Source organism: Phalacrocorax aristotelis, chromosome 7, assembly GCF_949628215.1.
Source record: "Phalacrocorax aristotelis chromosome 7, bGulAri2.1, whole genome shotgun sequence".
Lineage (NCBI taxonomy): Eukaryota > Metazoa > Chordata > Aves > Suliformes > Phalacrocoracidae > Phalacrocorax > Phalacrocorax aristotelis.
Genome location: NC_134282.1, coordinates 16,861,337 through 16,886,803, shown reverse-complemented (window position 1 = coordinate 16,886,803; position 25,467 = coordinate 16,861,337). Strand labels below are relative to the sequence as shown.

The following is a 25,467-nucleotide window of genomic DNA, read 5'->3' as shown; positions in this document are numbered from 1 at the left end:
TGTTGAGTGAGGAGAGAAGTGACCGGCTTGGCTTACTTTTAATCCCACTCTCCTCCTACCTGGTGTCTCTCTCCCAGCTGTCTCTCTCCCAGCATTGTTTTTTCCTATGTTAGCAAGGTGTACACTTCAAAATGCAAATAATCCCTGAATATCGCTAGCTAAACCTTCTGTTGCCACGTCACCTGTCGCCCACCCATACATGCGCTAGCTCTTCCCATCCTGGCAGGGTAGATGGTCGCATTGTGTCCTCAACCTGTATGAACCTGTTGGTGCTCTGTTTGAACAGTTGGGACCAGGGCTGTATCGGTCATGGCTGCTAGAGACATTTTTTGAGAAAACAACCACTTTGGGGATTTCACTTTTCTTTTTTGGCAAGAACTGAAGAGATGGAAGTGGGGAAATGCCAGCAATTCCCGTGGGTTACGTGGTTAGAGTTACTGGGAGAGCTCTGAGCTCATGAATGTCTGAGCACCAGGAAAAAACTGAATGCCTCTGGAGTTGGGGAACTGATGAAAACTGCTGTATTCTGAAAGAACCTTGTACAGCAGAGGAGACTGGAGAGTCTCTCTCATTGGGGACATCCAGAAATATAGATTTAGGTTACACTGTACTGAGCAACATAGGAGTCCTTGCAACCATTCCTGCTAAGCATGTGCCCTTATTTCAGTGAGGGTTTTTAAACAGAAAACAATTAATTCAGCCCATGCTTCAATGTATTGCAGAGTAAAGGTTTCCAGGTGTGAACACACTTCAGGAAAATGCTGCACCAGGGTTACTGCTTTAGGGGGGAGCATCTTAAAAGAGGGAAGCTAATATGTTCCAGATCCACACTGTGAAGAAAAACATCTTGTCCTGCTCCAGTTATTCATTGCACACTCAGGATGGTCAAAACCTCCCTTCTGGAGCCAGCTCCCGGGTGTGCTCTGGTCCCCACCATGGACCTGGTCTTTAGGCTCTTCATTTCTTCTGAGCTTTGATTATTTTAAAAAAAAAGAAAACAAAAAACAAACCACTTTTAATTTTTTTCCTCTTTCATGGACATAATGCTTTGAGTTTAGAAGTGTGGAGATGGCTACAGAGATGGTCAGCAGAGGGGTGAGACACTTTTAAAAGGTGTGTGTAATACCAGATTTGGTACAACCCCCAAATTGGTCAAGGTCTTGCTTTCAAGTACTGTTCAACTTCAAGGTTCATGTCTTTATTTCACCCATCTGCAAAAGCAGGAGAGCTTCTTACAAAACAGTGTGAAAGCCTTTATGTGCATGGTTTCCAGTGCTTCCAGGATTATAGTGTTAGGTGGGTAATGCGTGTCCTTTGGAAGAAGGGGTATGTGCCCAAAAGAAATAAAGACTGCATTTATTTTGTAAAAGCAGTGTTCTTTATCTGAAGATTTTTGCCTTTGGGAAAACTAAGCTATACATTTATACTCTGCTATTCTAAAAAAGTAAAGGTCATGGTGTTTTGCTACTTGTCTGGAAGTGTGGCTGTTGTGTGAACAAATGCAATGCACATGCAGTAGCTGGTGCATTCAGCTGCATGTGTAAACCCTTCTCCATCCTTCTGGCATCCTCTACCTCTAGCTGAACATTCTGACTCTTTTACTCTTTTCCCCTGCCCAGTATTCCACCGAACTGAAAAAGCTGTACTGCCAGATCGCAAAGACATGTCCCATCCAGATCAAAGTGATGACCCCGCCACCACAGGGAGCTGTCATCAGGGCTATGCCAGTCTACAAGAAAGCTGAACATGTCACCGAAGTGGTCAAACGCTGCCCGAACCACGAGCTGAGCCGGGAGTTCAACGAGGGTAAGGAGGGCAGTGTTTTCCTGGCAGTCCCTCTCCAAAGCTGCTTGGCTGATGAGTGGCTGGTGCAGGGATTTGGCGGCAACTTCACAGGAAGCCCGCTGGAAGCAGGCCTCCCTGCAACATCTTGTGCAGCTTTTTATTTCCTGTGCTTAGCAGGACACTTCATACTATGCTTTAGCTGTCCCTGTGCAAGCACGTCCTTGGGAAGAAAGTACTGAAATAAACCTCATGCCTGCCCAGGTTGGATGGATGTCTGTCCCCATGGCAGGCAGTGCCCTTCTGGCAGCCTTTCCCTGCTCCACTTTTGCTCCCACAATGAGAAGCAGCTGTTCTTGTGCTCAGGAATGAGCTTCCATGTTGCTGGGACAGGAATCTAGTAACAGGATGCAATATCATCTCTAGTCCTTAATCCATGCCTCAAAGACGGAGGGGCTGTTTATCTCTAGCAGGATAACGCAAAGTGCCAGCATCAGCTGTAGGCAACCTTCCTTTACATTTAATGCTATCAGTTCAGTATTAATGTTTTAATCTTTTACTTGCTTCTCATGTTAGTGAAGTAGCAGCTGTTTTAAAAATGTCTTGGGGTTTTCTGCAAACTCATGGGCTGGGCTCTGTTTTGCGCTGACTGCTTAAGTTCACATAAGTTCACATGAGCATCTGTTTTATTCTACATGCATTATTTATCTCCTACTGTAAAAAAAAAACCCCTGTTGGTGTCAGTTAGCAGGATGTCTCAGGAGCCTGGATCCCTTTTGCTTGTTACAGTGCAGCCAGCTAGACAAGCCCAAAAATAAGCAGGGATTTGGAGTGTAAAATCAAAGTGAGTCAGACAGTTTTTGAAATAGTTTTTCATGTTAGAAAGTGCTTTTGTGACAAAGTGGATTTTTTGAGGGTTGATACCTGTTTCAGTGATGTAGTTTTGAGAAAGAAAAAAAAAAAAGAAATTATAAATTCTTATTCTTGAAATAGCATGTTTCTAGAGAAATAACTGTATTTCAAGTAAGAAGTTAGCAGTTCAAACACAAAACAAATTCTTTGGATGAACCCGTAACAGTCTTCTCTCAGGATTTAGTTGTAAGTTGTAGAAACACTGAAGGAAATTTGCAGGAAGGAAATTATTTTTAAAAATTATTGGAAAGGGGCCTAGAAACAAAGAAAATCACATTCCCTTCTGCCTCTGCTGTAAGAAAGCACAATTTTTTTTAAGTTGATTGTTAATTAAATGCATTTTTCCCCTGCTGCTTGAATCTTTTTTAGCTCCTTAGGATCAAGACTGATGTGAGGGAACAGAAGAGGGTTAGCAGTTGATGGGGAAAAGAATAGGGATTGAGACTTGAAGGAATTTGCTTTGTGTGCATTAGCGGGAAGAAAGAAAGGCTTTCAGCTGATGTGAAAAATCTACATAGAGTTATCTGCTCGAAAAGTTGCTGTGAGCTGCCATTCAGCTAGTGTTTGGGCTTGTCTGGTCTGGCATCTTAGGAAGCCCACGTTCAAGTTTAATCACAAGTGTCCAGCATGAGTTGAGGAAAGTCTGCATGGCCTTTCATGTCTGGTAGTGGGCAGAAGTGATGCTTTAAGGGCTGGGAGGCTTGCATGTGCTCTGATAGATCTCTGGGGACAGGTGTAGGGGTTTCCTTTGCTGGAAGATCTTGCTGCCCTGCACATGAGCTTGCTTCACTGAATGGTCTCTTGTCTTTTGCCCCCTTGCACTTGCAGGGCAGATTGCACCTCCCAGCCATCTGATCAGGGTAGAAGGCAACAGCCATGCCCAGTATGTAGAAGACCCCATCACTGGGAGGCAGAGCGTGCTGGTCCCTTACGAGCCGCCTCAGGTACGTTGTGAGCTCAGAGTAGTGGCATCCCAGCACACAAAAGAGTGGGATTTGTAACCCTAGTCAAAGGAGTTGGGATCTTATGCTTTCCCTATCTTCATAACAATGAATCCCTTCTTCGTCTTTGTCAGAAATGAACTTTTAAAGACCCTCTTTATCCCCTTGAGAGAAGGAGTTCTTAATTTCTTCTAAAGAAGCCTTGTGGAGGGGCCCCTTTCATGCTAGTCTGATTGTAGCACAGCTGTGGGAGTGCAAGAGGAGAGCCTGGAAAAAGCAGAGCTTTCCATCCAGTGTTCTTCTGCTCACCCCCTTTGTTTCATCCAGGTTGGTACAGAGTTCACAACAGTCTTGTACAACTTCATGTGTAACAGTAGCTGTGTGGGAGGGATGAACCGTCGCCCGATCCTCATCATTGTGACACTGGAAACCAGAGAGTAAGTAGTGCATCATGAGCATAGCCGTTTGCTTGAGAGGTGGCCTTCTGGCTCCTCTTCTGCTCAGGGAAGCATTGCATATCCTTAGGGACAATTTGATGCAAGGGTCCATAGGACATTTTTCAAATCTTTACAGGTGGGAGTTGCCCAACACCTGGGACATCCTGGCTGGGAAATGGGAGGTTTGGGTTTGTCTGTGCATAGCCTGGTGTGAAGTTGAGGGATGTTGCTGGCCAGCGGCTGACATTTCCTCTTTCACCTCTCTTCCCAGTGGGCAAGTCTTGGGTCGCCGATGTTTTGAAGCCCGCATTTGCGCTTGCCCAGGCAGAGATCGCAAAGCAGATGAGGACAGCATCCGCAAGCAGCAAGTCTCCGACAGCACAAAGAATGGTGATGGTACGAAGCGCCGTAAGTAGATGGCAGAGCTGAGCAGATTGCAGATTGTGCTGTCACTGGGTGCAGGTGTGACCCCAGTGCTTGTACTGCAGGGATGGAGCAGTGCTGTGCATGGGCTTGGAGGCAGGAGGGCATTAGACATCTGTTCTCCCTTGGTGAATCAGCCTGAAAAATGAGCTGGCATTCACAAAACAGTATTTGACAAGCTGGGTTTGTGGGCTCCCTTGCAGTTCTGCCTATGTCTGATTAGCCCTCTCAGCAGTGGCTGGAGGGTGCGTTTATTTGCTAGCCTCAAGGTACATGGTTGGAACTCTATAACCAGTTTTTGAACCTTTACTGCTTGTTTGAGACTGTGCTGTCATTCTTTGCTCCTCCTAGCCAGTGTCTCATGCTGTGGCATGTGTCTTCCAGTCACAGGGATCTAGATTAAGACTGCATGTAAACTTTGCTGTGCATCGGAGGTGCTCTGGCAAGTGGCGGCTTCTCTGTGCTTCAAGTATTGTGATATACTCATCAGACATGCAAGATGTGGAAACTCAGCTTTGATTTTCCACATATGCTCGGTGATGGCACTAGGCTGAACAGCAAGGCAGCAGGTTTTAATAGAAGGAAGATTGGAGGGAAGCTTCATTTTTGCACTGAATTCGGCATGCTCCCTGCCTGTTGTCTCACCTTTGTGGATCACTGATCCACTGACAGCTCATGAGCACTGTAATACCAAAGCTCGCAGACTTTCCTGCAAAGAGTCAGTACTTGTTCTCGGTGTGGCTTGCTGGGGTTTTGCACCCAGCACTCCTTGGCCGTGTGTTTCCCTAAGCGGTATGGCCACCCAACATCTGCAAAGTTGTTTGCCTTATAGAGCCAGGAGCTGTGCGCACAGTTCTGGAGTGGTGCAGGCAGAGACTCTTTCAGAGCACTGTGGATTTGAACTGGCCATGTACTTCATGTTTCTCCTTTTCTCTTTCTTTTTTTTTTAAAAAGAATGTTTTTGGGGTTTCTCTTCCAGCTTTTCGACAAGGAACTCACGGCATACAAATGACCTCTATCAAAAAAAGACGTTCGCCAGATGATGAGCTCTTATACTTGCCGGTGAGTTCTCTATCTTTGCATTTATCCTGTGTTTAGTATCTTCCTCAATGCTTTGCGCCAAGTCAGCTGCTCACCTAGACCTCAGAGAGAACTGAGGATGGGGATGGGATGTGGATTTGTTTGTTTGTTTAATACCCAGAGCTATCTGTTTTAAATACATATTCCAAGGGGGGGGGGGGGGGGGGGGGGGGCGGGGGGGAAGAAAAAGAAAAAAATCCAATTATCTGCTGACTGACAGTGATTTGTGCAAGGCGTATGAGAATATCCCACGGAATCTGTCTGTCTTGGAAACATTGTTTTGGAGACCTAACTGGGTTTTCTTCTCTGTCATTTCTGGGTCCATGGCAACTGAAGCTTCTCTAGAGCTAATGGTTGTTTTCTTGCTGACAAAGGTGGATGTTTCTATGGCTTTCATACGTATTACCATCGTTGTGGTGTTAGAGAAGTGAAATACACTGTATTAAGTGTAGGATCTGGAAGAGCAAGAAGTATCTGTAATTGGCCTTTTAGCCGCTTCTTCATGAGCCACGTTTAGTTGGACAAATCACAAACCACGGTGCGCTTAGAGGAGAAGGGAGATCCAAACCCAACACCCAAATTCAAGTATTCTTTTTTCCTCAAGGCATATAAGATTCAGCACCAGATCTGCTTACATCTGAGGCAGGTAAAGACACTTTCTGTTGAACAGATTGGATCGGAATATTGCTTTTTGTTGGCATAGATTTACATGGAGACGGAAGACAACCCCAAGCTGTTTGTTAGCCTGCAGTGTCAGATTATCGCTCTTCAACATTATCTGCTGAACCTCTTGCACAAGGCTTAGTGGTTTTACTGCATATGCTTAGAGTATAAACAGAGTATTTGCATACTGCTCTGGTTGTTTACAGGACTTTATCTAAAACTGGCTAAGGCAGCTGTCACTATAGATGTAGTCCTTCAAGGCTTTTCTTTTTCCTCTTTTCTTTTTCCTATGATCCAGGTGAGGGGACGGGAGACATATGAAATGCTACTAAAGATCAAAGAGTCCCTGGAACTAATGCAGTACCTTCCCCAGCACACGATTGAGACTTACCGGCAACAGCAGCAACAGCAGCACCAGCACTTGCTCCAGAAGCAGTGAGTATGAGTGTGGTTGCAGTGACCTGTGCAGTGAGGACAGTGTAAAAAGGGGAGAGAGGAGAGAGACACAGAAGGCTTCTGCACAGTTGTTGGTAGGGATGTGGTGCTCAGCCGAGAGCCCGGTACTTGTATTGTGTTGGCAAAATCCTTTCCAACAACATAGCTGCTTGTTAACCCCCTGTTCAGAGCTGGTAGAAGTTGATGCCAAGAGCCTAGCCAAAACGAGGTTTCTGGACCAGACTTGAGAGTTTGTGAGTTTGAGATTCAGATTTCACGACCTGTGCAAATGGGACAAAACAGTCCTCCTTCCCCAAGCACACAACCTGATTGCTTGCAAGGTCCCTCTCTAGTCTCTCATCCCACACAATTCACCTTTTGGCCTTGGAGGGTGAATGAGGACAGGCTTAGCACCTCGTTTCTGACTTCCAGGTGGAGCCCAAGGCACAGCAAGGCAATGCCATTGCACAGCCTGCAGACAGAAACCCAATTGTGTGCATGCCTGAGCTGGGGAGCACAGGGTTAGGTGTGCTTCTCTCTCATCTGCTCCATGGGGAACAGCAGTGAATGTGAAGCCATCTCCACACCTCCTCCAGGGAGTCCACTTGAGCATCTTGCCAAGAGCACATGAAGCCGGGACTGTGAGTGCCAGCTTGGTCAAGTGCTCAGACCCCACTGCTACACATCTCTGGTGCTGTTGGACGTCTGGTGTCTCAGTGGGGTGTAAACACTATAGGTTCCTCAGCTATAAAAAGGGAAGCTGAAAGTCCAGGAGCAAGGAAGAAACATGTAAGAATTGCTTTGTGACCAGTGGGCATTTCAGAGAAGAGGCTGTCAGCGTGCACTTTTAAAGTGTTTTTTAAAACCTGTACTTTTTTGTTGATCCTCCATATTGCTCATGAGAAACTTTCTATGTGGGCAGACGTAGTCCCTATCTGACCTTGGCTGACAGGGCTGCACCAGGATTACTTTGGGTGGTGTAAGTGGCAGGATGGGGAGAAGAAGGGCCAATAAGTGTCTAGTTTCCATTTTCCCCTCTGTTCCCAAAGCTTTGCAGTTACTGAGACTGGGTCACAGAATTACTTCCCAGACAGACCGTAAGCGGTGTCATTCATGGGTATTGATTCACCTGCTGTATTAGGTGACAGAAAATAGCTGCCCAGGCTGTAGGTAGCCACCAGCGGTAGTGCTTAGGATCTTATGCGTTCCTGCTGGTAAGCTCACGTGTCAAGAGGCTGCAGTGTAACTCATTCCTCTGCAGAGGTTAGCATGAGGCCAAGACACCACATAAGTCCCACTTGAGCCTGAAGGGATTTATTTTGGTGCCTTGGCCTTGTCTCAGGACTTCTGCAATACCATGGCTTTCTGCCAGATCTCTGCATGTGTTCACATTTTGACCTGTGTGTTTTTAGTGTCAGCTGGAGTCTTGTGAGGTGTGAAAAAAGCCTTGTGCCAAAATGGCTGCAGCATCCAGGGGCTCTGGACTCTCTTTTTGAAGCACTTAATGATGATGATAATTTTATCAGCCATCTGCACTGTTTCTATGTACTATAGCTTGTATTTACTAGCTGCTAGGCATTGTGGCCTTTGTGCACTCAGCTGTGTTTCTTCAAAGCTCCACCTGAACTACAGCCATTTCATCTGAGAAATGGTTTTGCAAGCAGAAATGGACGGCAGCAGATGACAGCTTTCACTTGGTGCTGACAGTTGTTTTGCCGTAATTACTGTTTTCATTCTTCCTATATCAATAGGATGGGTTCCTGGCAACTGAGATTGGTATTTGTATTACCTTTAAGACCAGGGTGTATGAATCCAGCCATTTATTTTAATAAAACTTCTTTCAGCATGTTTTCTGGCACTTATCCAGTTATATAATAATTTTTCTCAGCTGCTGAGTGTGCTCAAATAGTGGGGAGAAAGATTAAGAGCTTTTAAGGATGCTAGGAGTGGGGAGAAAAATAACTTCCAGTGTTTGTCCAGAGCTGCTGCAGTTGTCTTTGCCGACAGCCTGCCATTGAGCAGGGTCCTCTGTGCTGAAATGCATGTTCAGGCAATAGCTTATAAGGTGCAGTTGGGTTCTGGGGCTTTTTTTCCTCAATAATCCAGGGTATGGCTCAATTTCTGAAGGAATGTGTTCAGGGCTAAGGGACATTTAGGCTGAAAAGACTCAGACACAATTGCACCCTAAAAAAGAATCTTAAAAGAGCTTCAGGTCTCAATGTGAGAATGGGGAGCAAAGACACTTTGTAGGAACTGGTTTGAATAAGAGCAACCTTGCGTGCGAGCAGGTTCAACAAACTGCATGCTGCTGGGAGAGGTCCTGCATCCTTGCCAGGCTGGCCAGACTCAGCAACACAGTGGCTCCTTTTTGGGTCTGTTCTGGCCTTAGAAGAAAATGCCCTTCACTTTCTAAGTAGGGATGTGCTTTCAAAACTCAGTCTCACCTTACTTTCATTCTAAGTGTATGTTAAAACTGGGAGCTAGGAAAGTGCATATGCTGTAAACGTGTTCAAATGTGTAGAAAGCTGTAGGTCCTAGCAGGGCTCCATGGAGCTGGGAATTTTGAGTTGCCTTTGGCTCTTTATTTTCAAAACAAAGCTCCATTCACACGTGCTCCACAGTCAAGCCTTGATGGAGGAATTGCTTGGTTTTTTTTCAGTTTACTTTTCTGAGTAATAGTTAACATACAAAAGCTATCTAGGTGTCTGGGAAGAAGTTTCCCTTTAATTTCTACAACATAGAAACTTCATCACTTTTGAAGAGTAGGAAAAGCAAGGATGACATTATCATGGTGAAAGGTAGCTTTAAAAAAGTAAATCTGTCACTTTGGAAAACAACTGTCTAATTGCTCTCATGCACATACAGACCAGCATTGCATTTGCCAGGCCAGCAGATGCAACTGTCTTACAGTTCTGGAATGAAAAGGACAATCTGGTGATGAGCAGAAAGCTTTGAGTCCCACAAGATGACCAGAAATACTACAATAGTCCACATTGTGCCAGATCACTATCTTTCTCTGTCTCAACTCCTCTCTCTGCTCCTTTGTGCATGGTTTTCTTATTTACTGCTATGCCAACTACCTTCATGATCATAGGTGGGAAGCTTATTTTCAGCTGCAGTTTCTGTTCTTCCTTTTTCACTGCCAAATCCTGGGGCCCATATTTGAACAGCAGCACACACATTTATTTAGAAGACTTCCTTTTTTTTGGTCTGCCACTGTTGTTTAAAACATGGATTTGCCAGAAGATCCCTGCTGCCAGAGACACCAGAGGTGGCCTGTGCCCTGCTGGGGAAGGAAAGTTCCTTCAGTACTCTACTGTGAAATACATTTACCATCAATATTCCTAGGGAGTGTCTGCAGTCTCTAAGGGTTTCACTGGAAAACACTTATTCATATTCAACAAAATTTCCCATGGTGGGTTCCACCTTGCTGAGCACTGTTTTCAGAAGTCTCTATTTGAATTGGCCATAAGTGATTGAAGGGATTTCACAAAGTCTACCAGTGGCTACCAAGAAGAGGGCTCTTATGTCCCAGCAAATGTTTCTCTCATATCAGCAGGGCTGCAGCTACCAGCCCACAGGCTGCCTTTCAATCTGAGCAGCACAGCTTGTTATCCAGACGAGAGGGAATTAACCTTGCAAGTGAGGTAGGACAGGGTCAAGCTGTCTAGTGCCTGGAGTGCTTCAGCTGAGATGGGAGCTGCAAGGATCCTGGTGCTTACTGTTGTGGGGAGGGGACTGGTGGGGAAGGTATTCTTCATATCTCTACTTTGTTGTTCTCATTTTTGGTGTGCAAGCTAATAGTGGAATTTTGCATGGTTTGGTTTGGTTTTGTAGTGCTGTGCTTGCACGTGTTGTGAACTCCAGGCACTTGGATAGTGTTCTCACTAGAGAATTTCCAAGATGAAAGTAAGCAATAAAAAGTGGGGGTTTAGGTGTATGAAGATGTGCTGTGCTTGCTTTGCTGTCTCCCAGAGTGCAATGCCTTCCACATCAGCTGGTGGCCCCAAGGACCCCTCAGCTTTAGTACAGAGTGTCGCCCAGCTTTGAGATGTAATCAATATAGCCCTTTCACAGTAGGCACCATCCTCTCTCCCTAGAACCAGCTTCTGGTTTTTAAGTAATTGGAGTTTGAAGTGGGCTCAATGGAAACTGCTTTTCTCCCCCCCGCCCGCCCCTTGGCTGAGTGTTCTTTTCCCCTTTGTATTTGTTGTTGGGAACAGCATCAGAGCAACGTTTGCACCCATGAGACTGGGACGCAGACTGGTTTTCCCTATCAACTAGTTGTTTTTCTTTATTGCCAAGCACTCACTTGTACCTGGGGCTTTCCATCTTTCTAAATCTCCCTGATGCATATCCTCACTGTAGCTGCTAAGACATCTGCTTTCCCCCTCCTTCAAAACCCATACTGTGATCATGAAGGTGGAAAGTGTCTGTTTCTTTCATGGTGACTGGTGAAGGGTCCTGTACATTCATCTTCTTCTTTTCTCTGATTCCTTCTCTACAGTCTCCTTTCGGCCTGCTTCAGGAGTGAACTCATGGACTCAAGGAGAGACCCTCCCAAACAGACTGATGCCATCCTAAAACATTCCAGCCCCCCAAACCCATCAGTATATCCATAAACTGAGCTGGTGGGGTCACTTTGCCCAGCTGGTGGGACTAGGAACAGTGGGGCAAATACACAGCCTGATAGCAACAGAGTAAATAGTGAGAGTAATCTCCTGAAGGGACTCAAACTTTGCAAAAACAGCAGACACTTCTACAGACCTCATAGCTGTAGCCTATAGCATTGGGAGGTCAGGAACCACAGTGTTGTCTGTCTTGGTGTAATGTTTTCTTCCTGGTTTTGTAACCTGTTGATATTCTTTCCTGTTACTTCTGTATTTGTGAAACTCGGCAGGGTTTCTCTGAGCAGGTCTCAATTTTAAAATGCCTCTTGTTTAAATTAAAAATGTGTTCATGGACTTGGGGGGATGGAAAAGAGTTAGATGTGTTTAAACAGTCTGTGATAGTCAATTTGGCCTGTTTTAATGCTGGTCATGCAGTAATAGTGCAAGTAGACGAAGTATTTGTACTGCTGGACAGAGTGGGGTAACTATACGAATTGGCACTGGTAAGAAATCAATTTTTTTTCCCCGTAGAAATGCCTGCTAGTTTGGTGTCATGAATTGTTTCCCCTTATTTCTAATCATAAAGGGTCTGATCTAAAAGATGTCAAAATTGTAGGGAAACGTGGGTGACTTTGACTTTGCACCAGCACTGTTGGCATTAATCCAACTTTGCTGAACTTAGAAAGGTCCCTCCTGACTCTGTGGGCTTGATCCAAGTGGTGGGATGAGCTGCACAAGGTAAACGTGAGGTTGGAGTGTTCCTGTGTAATGACATCCACATGTGCCCAGTGTCCCTGTCCATTTGTAGCTGAGGGTGTAAAGGGCAGTGTCCAAAACTGCTCATTGCCCTACCTGTGAAAGGGGGTCAGAGCTTGCCCTTTTCTTTGCAGAGGTTCAGCTGTTATTAGATGTTGCTTTAGAGTAATCACCAACCCTACTACGTTTTACCCCATTGTTACAAACCTCACAGACCAAGGGAAAGCAGCGCCAGCATATTTTGCAGCTGACCCAGCCAAGTGGCCTCAGGCCATGCCCTCCTCGTCCATTAATTCTGCAACCAGTGCTTTTTCCTTATTGTGTCTATGAAGTGCATCCTGGCTTAGCAATTCCTGTGCAGGAGACTGTTTCTCAGCAAGGACTTGTAAATCCTCACACTGCTTGTATCAAACTACCTCTGAAGGCTGTTTTTTATGGGGCTTGACAAGGTGGATTTGAACCCTTTGGAAACTTCATCTCGAAGTGCCAAGCCCAGACCAGTACAAAGGAGGAATGATCAGCAGGCGAGTAACACGCTGCGAAAATAACCTGGTATTGCTGAGCATGACACTAGGTGTGGATGCTGGTGATGAGGGAGGAACTGGCTGAGGGTGGGCATGATGCCTGCTGTGGCTTTCCCCACAGAGATGTGTTCAAACATCCTTACATGAAGAACAGCCCCTGATGCTGGTAGAGAAGTGCCTTTCAACACACACTCTCAGGCCATGGCATCTCTCCTGATAAAACCTCTGATGTTGGTGGCTGCAGGAAACAGAAATGTGAAGAAGGTACTGAAGGTACTCCGGGAACAGTGCTCACTGTAGGCTGGTGTCTGCCAGACCAGTGGCGGTTGAGGAGCAGAGTTCAGTTGCAAATGTGAGTGATTAGCAGCATTTGAGAAACACAGAGGGCTGGATCAATACTGATTGGGGACCTGTGTGCCTGCAGTGCAGTCCATGCTGGATTTATTTGGGGCAGATGTGTACCCAGCTCTGACACACCTGTGGTTAGGCACAGCTTGAAGAGAAGGTGCCTCCCAAATGCAAAGCAAGCCTTCTGGCCACCCACCAAGGAAAAAAGCCTGATGCAGTTGGAGAAGACTCTTATCTCTGAACATCACATCATCTCTTCCAGGCAACAGAGCTATGATCTGAGCAGGTGATGATTCATACTCTCCTTTGAGAGCCATATCCCATCTCTGGATATCTCCTTCATTGTCTTAGCAAGACCTGTTGTACCATAGCAGTGTGGGAGAGGGCTGGTGGACAACAGCCCCAGAAATTGTGATTAAGTATAAATAATAACTAATTAAATACTATCAGTGACTTTCATACAGTTACAGCTCTACCATCACTCCTTGTGTAAAGCGAACCAAATCAAGTGCCTCTTTACTTTGCCTGGAAGCTCAAGGAAGTACTTCAAGATCACTAAGCAGATAACTATTGCTCTGTGCCTTTTTATTTGGGAGAAGAAAGGCAATACTATTCCTTTCCCTGTGAGAGGTGGGAATCTGAAATGCAAGTGCAGTCCAGATGCAGGATTATGCTTGGCACTGTCAGTCTGTTTTTCCAATGAAAGTTTATTCCTGGATCTTGGTTGTCTTGTGGATGGCAATACAGAAATACTGCAACAGGAACACTGTATCTAGAGGCTCTCTCTAGGTAGCAGGCCCTCTGCTCTAGGGCCTGTCCACCAGCAAGTTTGAGGAGACAGCCCACCAGAAGGTACAAGGCAACTACAGCCCACACTTGGAGATTCCAGCTCATAATCTGGTCTGACCTCTAGGAAGTCTCTTGTACCATGATGGGCAATACAGCACCCAGGACTTCCACCAAACGAAATTGTAAATTATTTGGAGCTTACTGTCCTCTGGAAAGGCTTTCCAATTTGTCTTCCTTACCTCTAAGAGGTTGATGATTGTGAAACTGGTCTTAATGGTGACTTGATTTGCTCTCCAGCTACTAGATGGTTATCTTAGAAGGTGCATTTTTTTTTTTCTTAAATCAGGTAACCTGGAGCTGGAAGCAATTGAAGTTGCTTTGTAGTCTGTCCTCTGCAGATTATAGAAGAAACTTTTTCCCAGCTGTCTTTTGATTTCTTCTTTGTCACCTCTGGGTCTTCAGAAAAGTAAGGCTTTTCCTTTCATGGAATAACCAAGTGGACTAATTGGGCCTTATCGGTCAGTCAGGTCATATCAGTCTATGTCAACTAGTTGATGTATATCCACTCCCTGTATTATAGCTCCCTTCCCTGGAGAGCAGACTATCCACTGCCTTCCTTGGGAAATTTACATACTTGAAATCTAAGGGGAGTCATTATTGCTACCCTTGTCCCTGTGCTGTAGTCACTGACTGTCTAGTGACCATGAGGCCTCCTCCTTTCCCCGCTCCCATTTAGCTACCAAGCCTACAAACCACTTGTGTGGTTGAAAAGATGCACTATTGCTTGGTTTAGAATAGCAGTTGTTTGAGATATGGCGAGCATGGGCATCTCTCCGCTCTTTAACGTCCTGCTTCACAGGCCTTCAAAGTGGAAGAGTGCAACTGAGCATTATCTGTGTCACTCGTGTGCCATTACTAGACTACATCAGAGACATCCCAGTGTTATGCAGCCCAGTGGGCAACCTTACTAGAAAAAATGTTGCCAATGGTCATTTTGACCATGTGTGAACTTGGGAGGTATTCCTTGCTGCACTTGCTGTGACTACTGTAAGGAAAGCCAGTCCCAGAACTGGACAGCTTTGATTCCACTTGGGTGTCTCTGCATTATGACTAGCTCTAGGTCTTCAGGGATAGCAAACTGTAGGCACAGGGGCTCAGGTCAAATCTTAAATTCTCTGAGCCTGAGCTGCCCTATTCTTGCACTTAATGAACCTTTGATATCATTTGCATCAAGGCTGCTTACATGATGGTGTGCTCATCTAATGTGAATGAGGACTCTAGGACTTGTCTACTGAATCAGGTAACTAGTCTATCGAAGCAGTTTCCTACCTCTGATGAAGGGCTGATATCCAGTGAGCTGGGAAAGCACAGAATTATACAGGTAACCTGTGAACTCAACTGTGCTTCATACGTGGGGGAAGGAAGTTCCTTCCTGACCTTTTGAGGCGATCAGTATATGCCTTGAAGCATGAGAGGCAATTGCCCTCATATGAGCTTGCATAACTACAAGTGTTATTGGCTAAATAATTACATAGCCTCTTGAAGAGAGAAAAATCAGTTGCAGAATGTGACTCAGTGCCTTTCGTATCAGACTGTTCCAAGAAGTATAATAGTCTCTTAATTGAAGTCCTTATACCTTGATATTAAAATGCATTTCACTGGCATTGATATCAAAGAAATGTTAATGCTCCTACTTCTAATCTTTCTTGAGACATAGTACGTATCATTTTAATGAAAATCACTGTGCATGACATTCTTATAATACCTGTTTAAAAACAATGGAGAAAAAGGCAATATATTTTAAATGAATCCTCAAACACCGTGTAGTCCGTGTGTTTAAAACCAAAAACATTTTCTTGTATTTCTGAGGCTGTTGCTATACTGATGTGTGACATGAATTTTCAATAAAATTTTGCATCTTGGTTTATCTTGGGACTTTTCTTTGGCTAGATGGATTTCTCTAGACCTTTTACATGTCTGCTCACATGATGGAAGAGTTTAGCTGAAACAAGTATGGGTACAAAGAAGAATGCTTTTGTTTCCTGTTTTGTTCACTTGGGCTTGATTGTCCTAATCTTGATTCTTATGAGTATGGATGAGATAAGAATAGAGTCTTTAAGCTATATGTCAAAGTATTAATTTGTTTTATATAGTGTAGGGTGCTTTGGGTGACTTGTGTTTCCTTGTTTTTGTTTTTCTTATATCCCTAAAGTATTTTGTAGTCTCCTAACTAGATTTTTGTGAGATCACTCTTGGTGGTGGAAAGGGCAAAGTTAGGCCCACTACTGATCCCCTTGGAGAATCTTGTTTCATAGCAACAGTCATTCTTTAAAAAAAAAAAAAAAAAACCCAACACAAAACCCACAAACAAAAGTTCCTAGTAATAAGCTCTCTGAAAAAAATCTGTCCCGAGCTTAAACAATGCAACTAAATATTTTTTGGGAAATCTTTGTTGATTTGATTTGGAATTTCACAGTGTATGTGGTGACCTCCTCACTTTTGCATATCATGCAGATTTTTCTTTAAGAGACTACTCAAGTGTGCATTCATGTCAGCTGAAACTCAGTTAGGATAGGTGCCTGAAGCTATAAAGTAGAAATATTCATTTTGGTCCTAAATCCTGAAGCCTCTTAGGTTTAGGGTGGTGTCAACCTGACTTGAATTTCATGGCTGGCCTCAACTTTTATAATTGGTGAATTGAAACCTCAGATCTGAATCATTCCTTTCACTCTGAAAAAGTTGGGTCTGAACTTCATGGCTCGGTTTCACTTCCCCTTGGGAGTTGCTGCCATCGTTAATATTAATTTGTGAAGCTTCTTGTGCTTTCCATTTCCTTGAGTCTATGAAGTTTGCTGGATCTTGTCCTGCATCTTCACTGCCAAAGGACAGTTCACACCCTTCTGTACCTGCTGTAATTGTGTAATTAGGTAACGTTTCTTCAGGGCCTTAGATACTCTAGCCTGTTAGCATAGATGTTTTCTCCACCCAACACTGCAAGTCTTAAAAGTGCAGGAAGCTGCAGACAATGTAAATGTATGAAACCTGACCTTGAGTAATGAAGGTTTTAATAAATTATCTAGGAATAAGCCTTTTCTTTCCTTTACACTTCGCTTATTTGAAGTAATAACTATTCCTTTTGCATAGAAGGAAAGCCAGTTCCCAGGAATTGGTGTAACCAGCTATACCCAGGCAAACAAGTTTCCCAATGGGAAATAAGACGGGAATGTGTCCTTGCATATTCACCACAGGGTCACCATGATATGGCTGAACGAGTGCCCAGCTCCGCAGTGAGCCAGGTGACCTCTGCTTTCTTGGGCGACAGCTTGCGAGGGTATATTGTGTTTGGGAAACGTGGCTGCTTCCCCAGCACGTTTGCCCAGTCTTGCAAATGTCCCTGGTGTTGGAGAAAGAAAAACCTGCTCTTGTGGTATGGCAACGCTCTGCCAATTGCACTGTTGAGCCTGCTTTAATGATCATTTTCTGCATATCACAAGTAAGACCCCGCTCCAGATGAGATGCAGCAACTGTAACTCGATTTGGGAACTGGGCTGCCATTCAGAAGTGGTCTGGTCTTCATGCTCTGGACTATTTATGAGGCAGGTTGTAGCTGGGACCTTTGGTGCTGGGGAAGGGGAGCTTTGCCAGCAAGCTTCTCTAGTGTGGTTTGTTGATATGCTGGATGGAGTTTGGGGCTGTCTGGACTTGAGGGAGGCTAGTGCTGTTGTTGAGTGGTAATAAGAAGCTGATATTCTTTGCAAGCAGCCTGCAGGGTTTGGATACTGAGGTCTCCTTAACCCCAGCAAAAGCTGCATGTTGGTGTCCCACGTGGCTCTGACCATCTCAGTAGTGGTCCCTAAGGTGTTTGGAGTCTGTCTTGAGCAAAGAGCCTCTGGCTGTTACATATACACCTGATAACAACCTGATTATACAAATAAAAAAGAATTTTGGAGGAACAAGGCAATAAGTGTGACCCAGTCTGAAAATTGTTTCTGCAGTGAGGTTTTAAGGGTAGTTAGGATGGTTTGAGATTAGCTTCCTCAGCTCTTGTTCTTAAAAAAAAAAAAAAAAAAAAGCCTTTGACCACAAGAAGAGCTTAACTTAAAAAAATACTATTTTCAAGTTTTGGCAGCTGTTTGCTGGTTTTGCATATGTTCTTTTCAACTGAAACACTTACATAGAAACTTTTCCTTAAATAAAAAATTTGAACTGAAAGTGAGGCTTCCCTTTGTCAGTATTTCACCATTTGTTTTTTAAATGCGCAGAATATCTGGGAAACTTCTTATTTCCTGTAGACTCTCTCTCCAGTGATCTTTATCTACAATGTGAAGTCAGTGATTTCACCAGCAGTAGCTCACTGCTGCCACAAACAAAAAATATGGCACCTTGGATGTGTGCTCTTAACAACCAACTGTTGTGATTCCTGTCCTAACATCTCCTTGGTTTGCAGGACCTCCATGCAGTCACAGTCATCCTATGGCTCCAACTCTCCACCGCTCAGCAAAATGAACAGCATGAACAAGCTGCCCTCAGTCAGCCAGCTAATTAACCCCCAGCAGCGCAATGCCCTGACCCCAACCACCATCCCTGACGGCATGGGAACCAACAGTAAGAAACCCTTGCTCCTTCTTCTCCTGCTCTGTGTGTGCATCCCACTAATCTAGGGAAGGTGTCTTGGCATCTCCAAGTGGCTAGTGTTTGTCTGGGGAGCCTGGAGTAATTCATGGTAGCAGGACTGGGAACCTGCAGAGCCAAATATTGCTTGCTGCTGTGCCAGCAGCTTTCTCCAAGCTTCAGCATCCTGCTCTGAGCCTCACAGGGGTGAACGGAGCCACTTCTTACTGCAGATCTGGCTGGCTGTACTGTCATCTGTCTTTCGAGACTTTTTGTTTCTTCCTTTCCCAGAAGAGACGATACAAACATTGGCAAACTTTTCCCTCTCGCTTCAGTTAAGACACTTCTTAGTTTCAAAGGAAATACCTGCATCTCACAGCTCTGTAACCTGCTTCCTCCTGGCTTCTGAGGAGTGCCCAGCAGCACTGTAAATCTAGGATGCCAGACATGGTTCTGAGGGCTGAGGGTTTATTATTTTTTTTATTTTGGGGGGGTATGTTATTTATTTTCGTTTTGTTTTTGTTGTTTTTTATTATTTTTTTTTATTTCAAAAGCACTGGGCTCTGGCCCACACCTGTTCCTGATTCCCTTTGGGTGCTCTCAGTGTCTCTGAAAACAAAGCTGTTTGGCTTCCGTATTGGGTTACTCCACTGGCTCTGTCCCGTGCCCCTCCTGTAGGAGGGAAAGCCGAGATGCCTGTGGCTTGCTTAGGTTTCTACTGAGCCTGTTTGTAAGGAGGGTAACGCGGCGGCAGCACTGCTGACAGTTGCTCTGGCAAGGGGAGAGCTCCTGAAGGACTGTCTGTCACCTGGTCCTTGTGCGGTCGTTGTGGTTCTGCCTGAAATTCCCTGTGAGCTTGCTCTGTATGGGAATTTGCAGGGGATTTAAGGCTGCTTCGGCTGAAGGTGCTGTCCCTTGGTGCCGTGCTGGGGGTGAAGCAGGGGTCTGGAGATGCCTGGGTAACAATGTGCTCCTCCTTCTCTCCTCCAGTTCCCATGATGGGCACCCACATGGCCATGACCGGCGACATGAATGGCCTCAGCCCCACTCAGGCGCTGCCTCCTCCCCTCTCCATGCCTTCAACGTCCCACTGCACCCCCCCTCCTCCGTACCCCACAGACTGCAGCATCGTCAGGTGAGCAGGAGCAGGCTGCCTGGCACACATTTCCCACCCACAGGGAGCAGAGGCCTCATGTTGGGAGCCTGAAGGGTCCTACTGGGTCCCTCACCCCGTTCTCCTGGAGCAGTGGATCCCAGTGGGTCTTGGCAGTCCTGGGGCTGGCAACGTCTGGGCACAAAGCCTCAAACCCTCACCTCTGAGCAGCTGAGAGAAACAGGGATGTTAAGACTCCAAGAAAGCTGAGGGATACAGCATCTGTTGGACTGGTGGAGCTGAGGGCACCAAGCAGTCTTGCAAACGTTTCTTTTTTCCTATTTCTTTTTTTTCTTTTTTTTTCCTTTTGGCCACTTGACAAGCCATGGCTAGGGTCAGTTGCCCCTCAGCCCTCCGTGAGGTTGAACAACTTGAAAGATGCTACCCATAAAGGAGGAATCCTTTATGCTTAGGGAGGAATGTGCTGATTTGAGGTACCCTGTGTGCATGATGTGTCTGAGCCCCGGGCCCACTGCCTTGCTGAAGCCCTGTATCCATGCAGCAGGCTGCCACGGTCTCAGCCACCTTCTGGGTGAAGTGACCCAGCAGGAGAGTCCAGGTGAGCCTTCCTGCCCCAAGATCCAGGCTGTGTAGCACCAGTTCTTGACTAAGGCAAGGTGATGCCACGAGGGCTGTCTGCTAGGAGCCAAACTGAAGGACTCCCTCATTTGTTGGATGTGGCAGTGATGTGGCTTGCTGGCCTGGGATGTCTTGGAGAAGGTCAAGCCAAGGGTGAAAGCTTTGTTTCCTGTTGCTGCAGGTTGGCTGAGTGTTTGGTTTTTCTGTGGTTTGGGCTGTTGCAGCCAGGGTGATCCTTTTTTCTCTCTCCTTCCTTCCTTCCTCCTCTGCAGCTTCTTAGCGAGGTTGGGCTGCTCATCCTGTGTGGATTATTTCACGACCCAAGGGCTGACCACCATCTATCAGATTGAGCATTACTCCATGGATGTAAGTAACTCCTCACCATTTCCTTTGTTTGCACTCTTGGCCCTGCTGTAGGAATGGGTCAGAAATCCAGACTCAGAATATTTTTATTTTTATATCATTAGTTTGATTTAAGGCTGTTGCACACATAGAAGATGTTGTGAGGTGAAGAGAGGCTGGACTCAGGGCCAGCATTGTAACTGCCTTGCCTGGCACAGAGAAAGTGTCTCCCCCTCCCCACTACTGTGCACTTTAGCCCCCAAAGTGGCCCCAGCCCACATGCCTGTTAATTCTGCAAGGCTTGGTTTCAGTTTACACTGCTCTGAAACACCTCACTTGCCTGCAGACAAGTAGGCTGTCCAGAAGTGGTCTGCATTTTTCCCTTCCTGCTTCTGTTTTCTGGCCTTACCTTAATGATCTTCCCTTGCTGTTGGCATCTCAGCTCAGCTGTGTTTTTTTTCTCTTGCATGGCTTTGCTTTGCGGTTGCTGCTTCCTTTCCTGTGCCATTGCTCTCCTCAGAGCTGGCTGTCCCTTTTTTTTTTTTGTCCCAAGACTTTGCAAGGCTGTGGCGCTTTTGCTTCCTAGCGTGGGCTGCCTTCCTTCTGCTGCTGCTCTAATTAGAAAAGCTGACCCAAATTAACCAAAGCTGGTTGCTAATTTTTTCAGAAGCTGATATCACATATCCCAGAGTTTAGGTAATGCTACCCTCAGGTACAGAGATGGTAGGGCCTCAAAAGTCCAAGTGTTCTAAGGTTACATGTCTGTTCTTAAATTGTGGTTATGTTCAAGTAATTAAGGCAGTTCCTATAGAGTCAGGCCTAGAGCTTCAAATACTGGAGCTCAGACTTGGATTCTAAAATCCTTTGCAGGCTTTCAAATAAATATGGAAGCTTTCAAAGCAGTTAAGCTTCTGCAGCCCAACATCCCCCACCATAGACAACCAGCAGGTCTCCCTGAGGTTGTCTTGGAGACTTTGCAGTCCATCTAGCTTTAGGTCACCTTATCTTATGCATGAATGTGTGTTTTGTGTAACTTCAAAACAGACCTTGTGTCATTAGTCCTTGTGGCCTCGTGGCTATGCATGCTTGTTCAGAAGTGAACCACCACCTTCAGGATTAATGGTTTGTCTTCTACAGTGCATCATGGCCACCTAGATTTTAGCAGCTGCTTTAGTTAATAGGCCATCTGCAGGGTGGCCCAGAGGCTGCTTCTTCTCCCAGAGCCAGCTTGCCCAGGGATTGCCCTGTTAAGCCCTCCACCTTGCCTTGCAGGATCTGGTGAGCCTCAAGATCCCAGAGCAGTTCCGCCATGCCATCTGGAAGGGCATCCTGGACCACCGGCAGCTCCATGACTTCTCCTCCCCTCCCCACCTCCTGCGCACCCCCAGTGGCGCCTCCACCGTCAGTGTGGGCTCCAGCGAAACCCGGGGGGAGCGGGTCATTGACGCAGTCCGCTTCACGCTCCGGCAGACCATTTCCTTCCCACCCCGTGATGAGTGGAATGACTTCAACTTTGACATGGATGCCCGGCGCAACAAACAGCAACGCATCAAGGAGGAAGGGGAGTGAGCTCTGCGGACCCTGCTCCACCCCGCCTCGGCCACAAACTGCTCAGCCGTTCATTTGTCTTCCTTCTGCTTGGTACTGCACCCTGGACGAAGGGCGGAGGGAGCCTTCTTGCTCACTCATGCTAGTTATGCTCTTGATGCTGTCTAGGTCGCACTCCTGGACTGTGACCTCTGCCCCAGCTCTTACAAGGGGAAGAGCTGAGCAAAGGGGGAAGGCGGGTGGTATTTCCTTGAAAGCCGTTGACCTTCTTGAGAAGGTGTTGTTCTTGTTTCATGTTTTCCTTTGGGGAGAGGGCTTCTTTTCTTGACTTTTGAATCCTCACACACCTTGTGGGCATCCTGACCTGCAAACTTGTCTTCTCCCATCCAGTGATCCTGCTTTGAGAAGCAGGAAGGTTAAAATAAATTTTTAAAAAGCCAAAAAATCCCAAACCTCAACCCCAAAACCAAATGCAAAAAACCCAAAGCCACTAAACCCTGAACTGGCAGTTCATCCAAAAAATAAATGGGAATCAGTCTGCTGAATGTCGCACTTAAACAGCCTCTTCCCACGGAGCTGAGTGTTCTGTTCATGTGTAATATTCTCCAGCGGAGACAGCACATGCACTTTGCTGGGCAGGCCAGTGCTTATGGCCACCTGAAACCCAATTTTTCCTTTTCCCTCACCTTCTCTGGGAAAAGTCAAACCTGCTGTCTCTTCTTGTTTGAATTTACATTCACGTGTATGTTCTGGTTTCCTTGTTTCAGGATATAAATGCAAATACATCCATCGGTCACTGACTTCTGTCCCCCACCCAACCTTTAGCCATTCTGTACTACTACTGACGTTTAAGATAGAGAATTAGGCTTTGCCACATATGCAGCCTGGTTAGTTTAGAATAAGGACCTGCCTGCCTACCCTCCAGTTGAACAGAGGACCAGCTGAGAGCTGCACGCTGATTTGTAGGCCTTCAGCTATCCTAAACCCAGACAATCTTTTATTTAGACCATGCTAGATTGGTTTCCTGCCAAGTAAAGTAGAACCGTCTTTAGACATATCTGTAATAGGCTGGAGCCTGTTGTGGTTTGTTGCTATACTGACTGTAGACTAAGTGATGAGCAACTAGAAGTGGAGAGTAAAAAAAGAAAGAAATTTCTAACTGCCTTGGAACAAGGTCCAGCTCCTAGTGATATGAGTGTTAATACTGCAAAATGTCATGTTTACATGAGAAACCGATTTTTCTGGTGTTTTTTCTTTATTGGTTCTACAGTGGCTGTGCTCTGAGGCATTTCCTCTGACGGCCAGTGATCCTGTGGACAAGTAACTGAACAGAGTACATGTTTTCACATTTATATTGGCCAAGGTAGTGAAACTGTAACATATACAGAACAAAAATTGAGGAGCTTGGCTCAGCACAGCTGCTTTCAAGTTGACTTGCTCTTTTTAAGAGTAAGCCTGACTTTTGTTAGGGAAAGATGAAAAATGCCGCTTAAATGACTTGTCATCCTACCTTGCTACAACCAGATAATCTCGTTTCAATGCAGTGGCTGTTTCTGGTCCCTGCTGTGTGCCACATATTTCATTTAAGTCTGATTATTGTTAGCATCTTCCTCCATCTGTCTGTTGTGCAAGGTCTATGTTATATTCAAAGACTGCCTTTTGGTAACTGTGGAAGCCTATTTTGGATAGCTCTAAATAGTAATGCAAGATGGTTACCCTGTAAAGTGTGTGTATATAGAATTTTTTTTATATGTGTAATTTTTGTTTCCTACAGCATAACATGCCAATTTTTATTTCTTCTTGGGCTACCGGGTCTGACAGAACCACAATGAAATATTGTTTGTTTTTCTGTTTTTTAATTATTATTTTTATGCAGAGCGCTTACAGTATGCCTTGTAACAAATGATGCATCACTGAACAAATATATTTGTATTTTTCATACTGAGATTCATATTACTTTGCAGTTGGGGGGGCAGGTACTGAAAGCCTGTTTTATCATTTTATTTTGTAACACTTCAAAGAGCAGCGTCCTAGATTTCAAAGTATTTAACATGCTCAGTGTGAAAACTTATTATGGTTTGTTTTTTTTTTTTCCCTATATGCTACAAAAGAAGCAAGTCATCCTGCTCTTGACTTGATGCAAGGATTAATTCAGAGGGGCAGTGTTAGTTCGGGGAAAGTGTTAGTGCAGGTACTCTACGAATTCTTGGAGGTGAATTAGGTTGTGCCCTTCTCGCCTCCAAGATGTTGCATCTTCATCGTGTAATCCTTCTGAGCTGCTTCAGTATTGTACAAATATTGATGCAAAAATACTGTCATTTTAGGAACTAGGAAGCTTCTGACTATAAAGGTTACTGCAACTAATGCTGTGCCCAGAGTCTGGGTGCAAGAATTTCAGTATCTGCTTTTCAACTCAGCAGTGAGATGGAGCTTTTCTGCTGCATCACTAATGATTAAAATATATGCTGTGAAAACCTTCTTTCTACTGTATACCACTATGGAGCCCACTTCTGTATAACTGGAATCTTCAAGTGAGTTTGAACTGCTGTAGCTTTTACCCTCCCCTGTAGAGCTGTGATTTATTTTTTGTTTTGTTTTGATACATCAAAGCGTGTGGGTTAATTGAGCTGAGAATCTGCCAATGCTTGTAGCAATGACAGTGTTGCCTGGACCAAGACCTCTGTGTGTTTTGGAACACCTTGTTGTTGAAGTCAATGAAAATAAAAGCCAGACTGAAAATGACACTGAATTCCCAAGGAGCTTCTTTTCTTGCCTGTGTGCCACCTTGGAAATGAGCAGACTGCTGCTTCCTCTTCTGAGCAGCCAGGGCTCAGCGTTGCCTTTGCCTGTGTGCAGTTTTCTAATCCACATAAAATCCATGGTACAAGAGTGTATTATAAGGTGCCATCACACACCCATGTGCTGCCTTCCTGGCAGATCAAATGGGTCAGCCCCATAAGTCTCTTGTTGAACTGTGAAGTCTTCTGGCTTTGCATTGTTTGCATGCCTCTCTTTTGCCCTTTCATCAGGTGTCCTTATCCTGTTTCTGAGCAGGGCACCAGGACCTGCCTACGTTCAATGTCCTACTTGAACATGATGGGGCTGTGACTGCTGTGTGCCCTGTCAGGGGGGAGGGAATGTGGCACTTTAAGCAGGCAGGGTTAGTGCTGCCCTTTCCTATCTCCACACTTGTGAAATAGCCTTGCACAGCCATCTCCACCACCCACCCTGGAGCCTGGGGAGGTTTGTCCTCCTTATTCAGCTCACACCAAAGTCTTCGTGCAGCACCCTATGCATCCTCTCTCCTACCAAAGCCTTTTCCTATTCCTTTTTATTCCAATTCCTCTTCCAAGGATTTGAAAGAAGAGCAGCTCAGAGCCAATGGGATGGCTGTCCTAAAAGTGATGGAGTGGCTTTCATCAGCTGGTGGCTTCAGTCTGTCCACGGACTACAGCATTAAGAGCCCAGCTTCATGACTGGTTTCTGTGTGGGGCCCCATGTCTGTCTGTCTGTATCTTACAGTTTTCCTGGGTT

General features: G+C 45.4%; 1 protein-coding gene across 5 annotated transcripts in view; it reads left to right on the top strand.

Annotated features, from left to right (window-relative positions):
* Nucleotides 1-24,681, top strand: part of TP63 (tumor protein p63) — an 83,190-nt gene extending 58,509 nt beyond the window's left edge. For 2 of the 5 annotated variants that reach the window (XM_075098971.1, XM_075098969.1), the window contains exons 3-12: nt 1,620-1,806; nt 3,523-3,638; nt 3,963-4,072; nt 4,344-4,480; nt 5,475-5,557; nt 6,537-6,673; nt 18,148-18,305; nt 19,302-19,446; nt 20,316-20,409; nt 21,658-24,681. In XM_075098971.1, coding sequence (XP_074955072.1) covers nt 1,620-1,806; nt 3,523-3,638; nt 3,963-4,072; nt 4,344-4,480; nt 5,475-5,557; nt 6,537-6,673; nt 18,148-18,305; nt 19,302-19,446; nt 20,316-20,409; nt 21,658-21,954 — 1,464 coding nt within the window. In that variant the 3' untranslated portion in view covers nt 21,955-24,681. The remainder of the gene's footprint in view (nt 1-1,619; nt 1,807-3,522; nt 3,639-3,962; nt 4,073-4,343; nt 4,481-5,474; nt 5,558-6,536; nt 6,674-18,147; nt 18,306-19,301; nt 19,447-20,315; nt 20,410-21,657) is intronic. The other 3 variants (XM_075098970.1, XM_075098973.1, XM_075098972.1) reach the window with 3 other exon arrangements.
* Nucleotides 24,682-25,467: the final 786 nt, after the last annotated feature.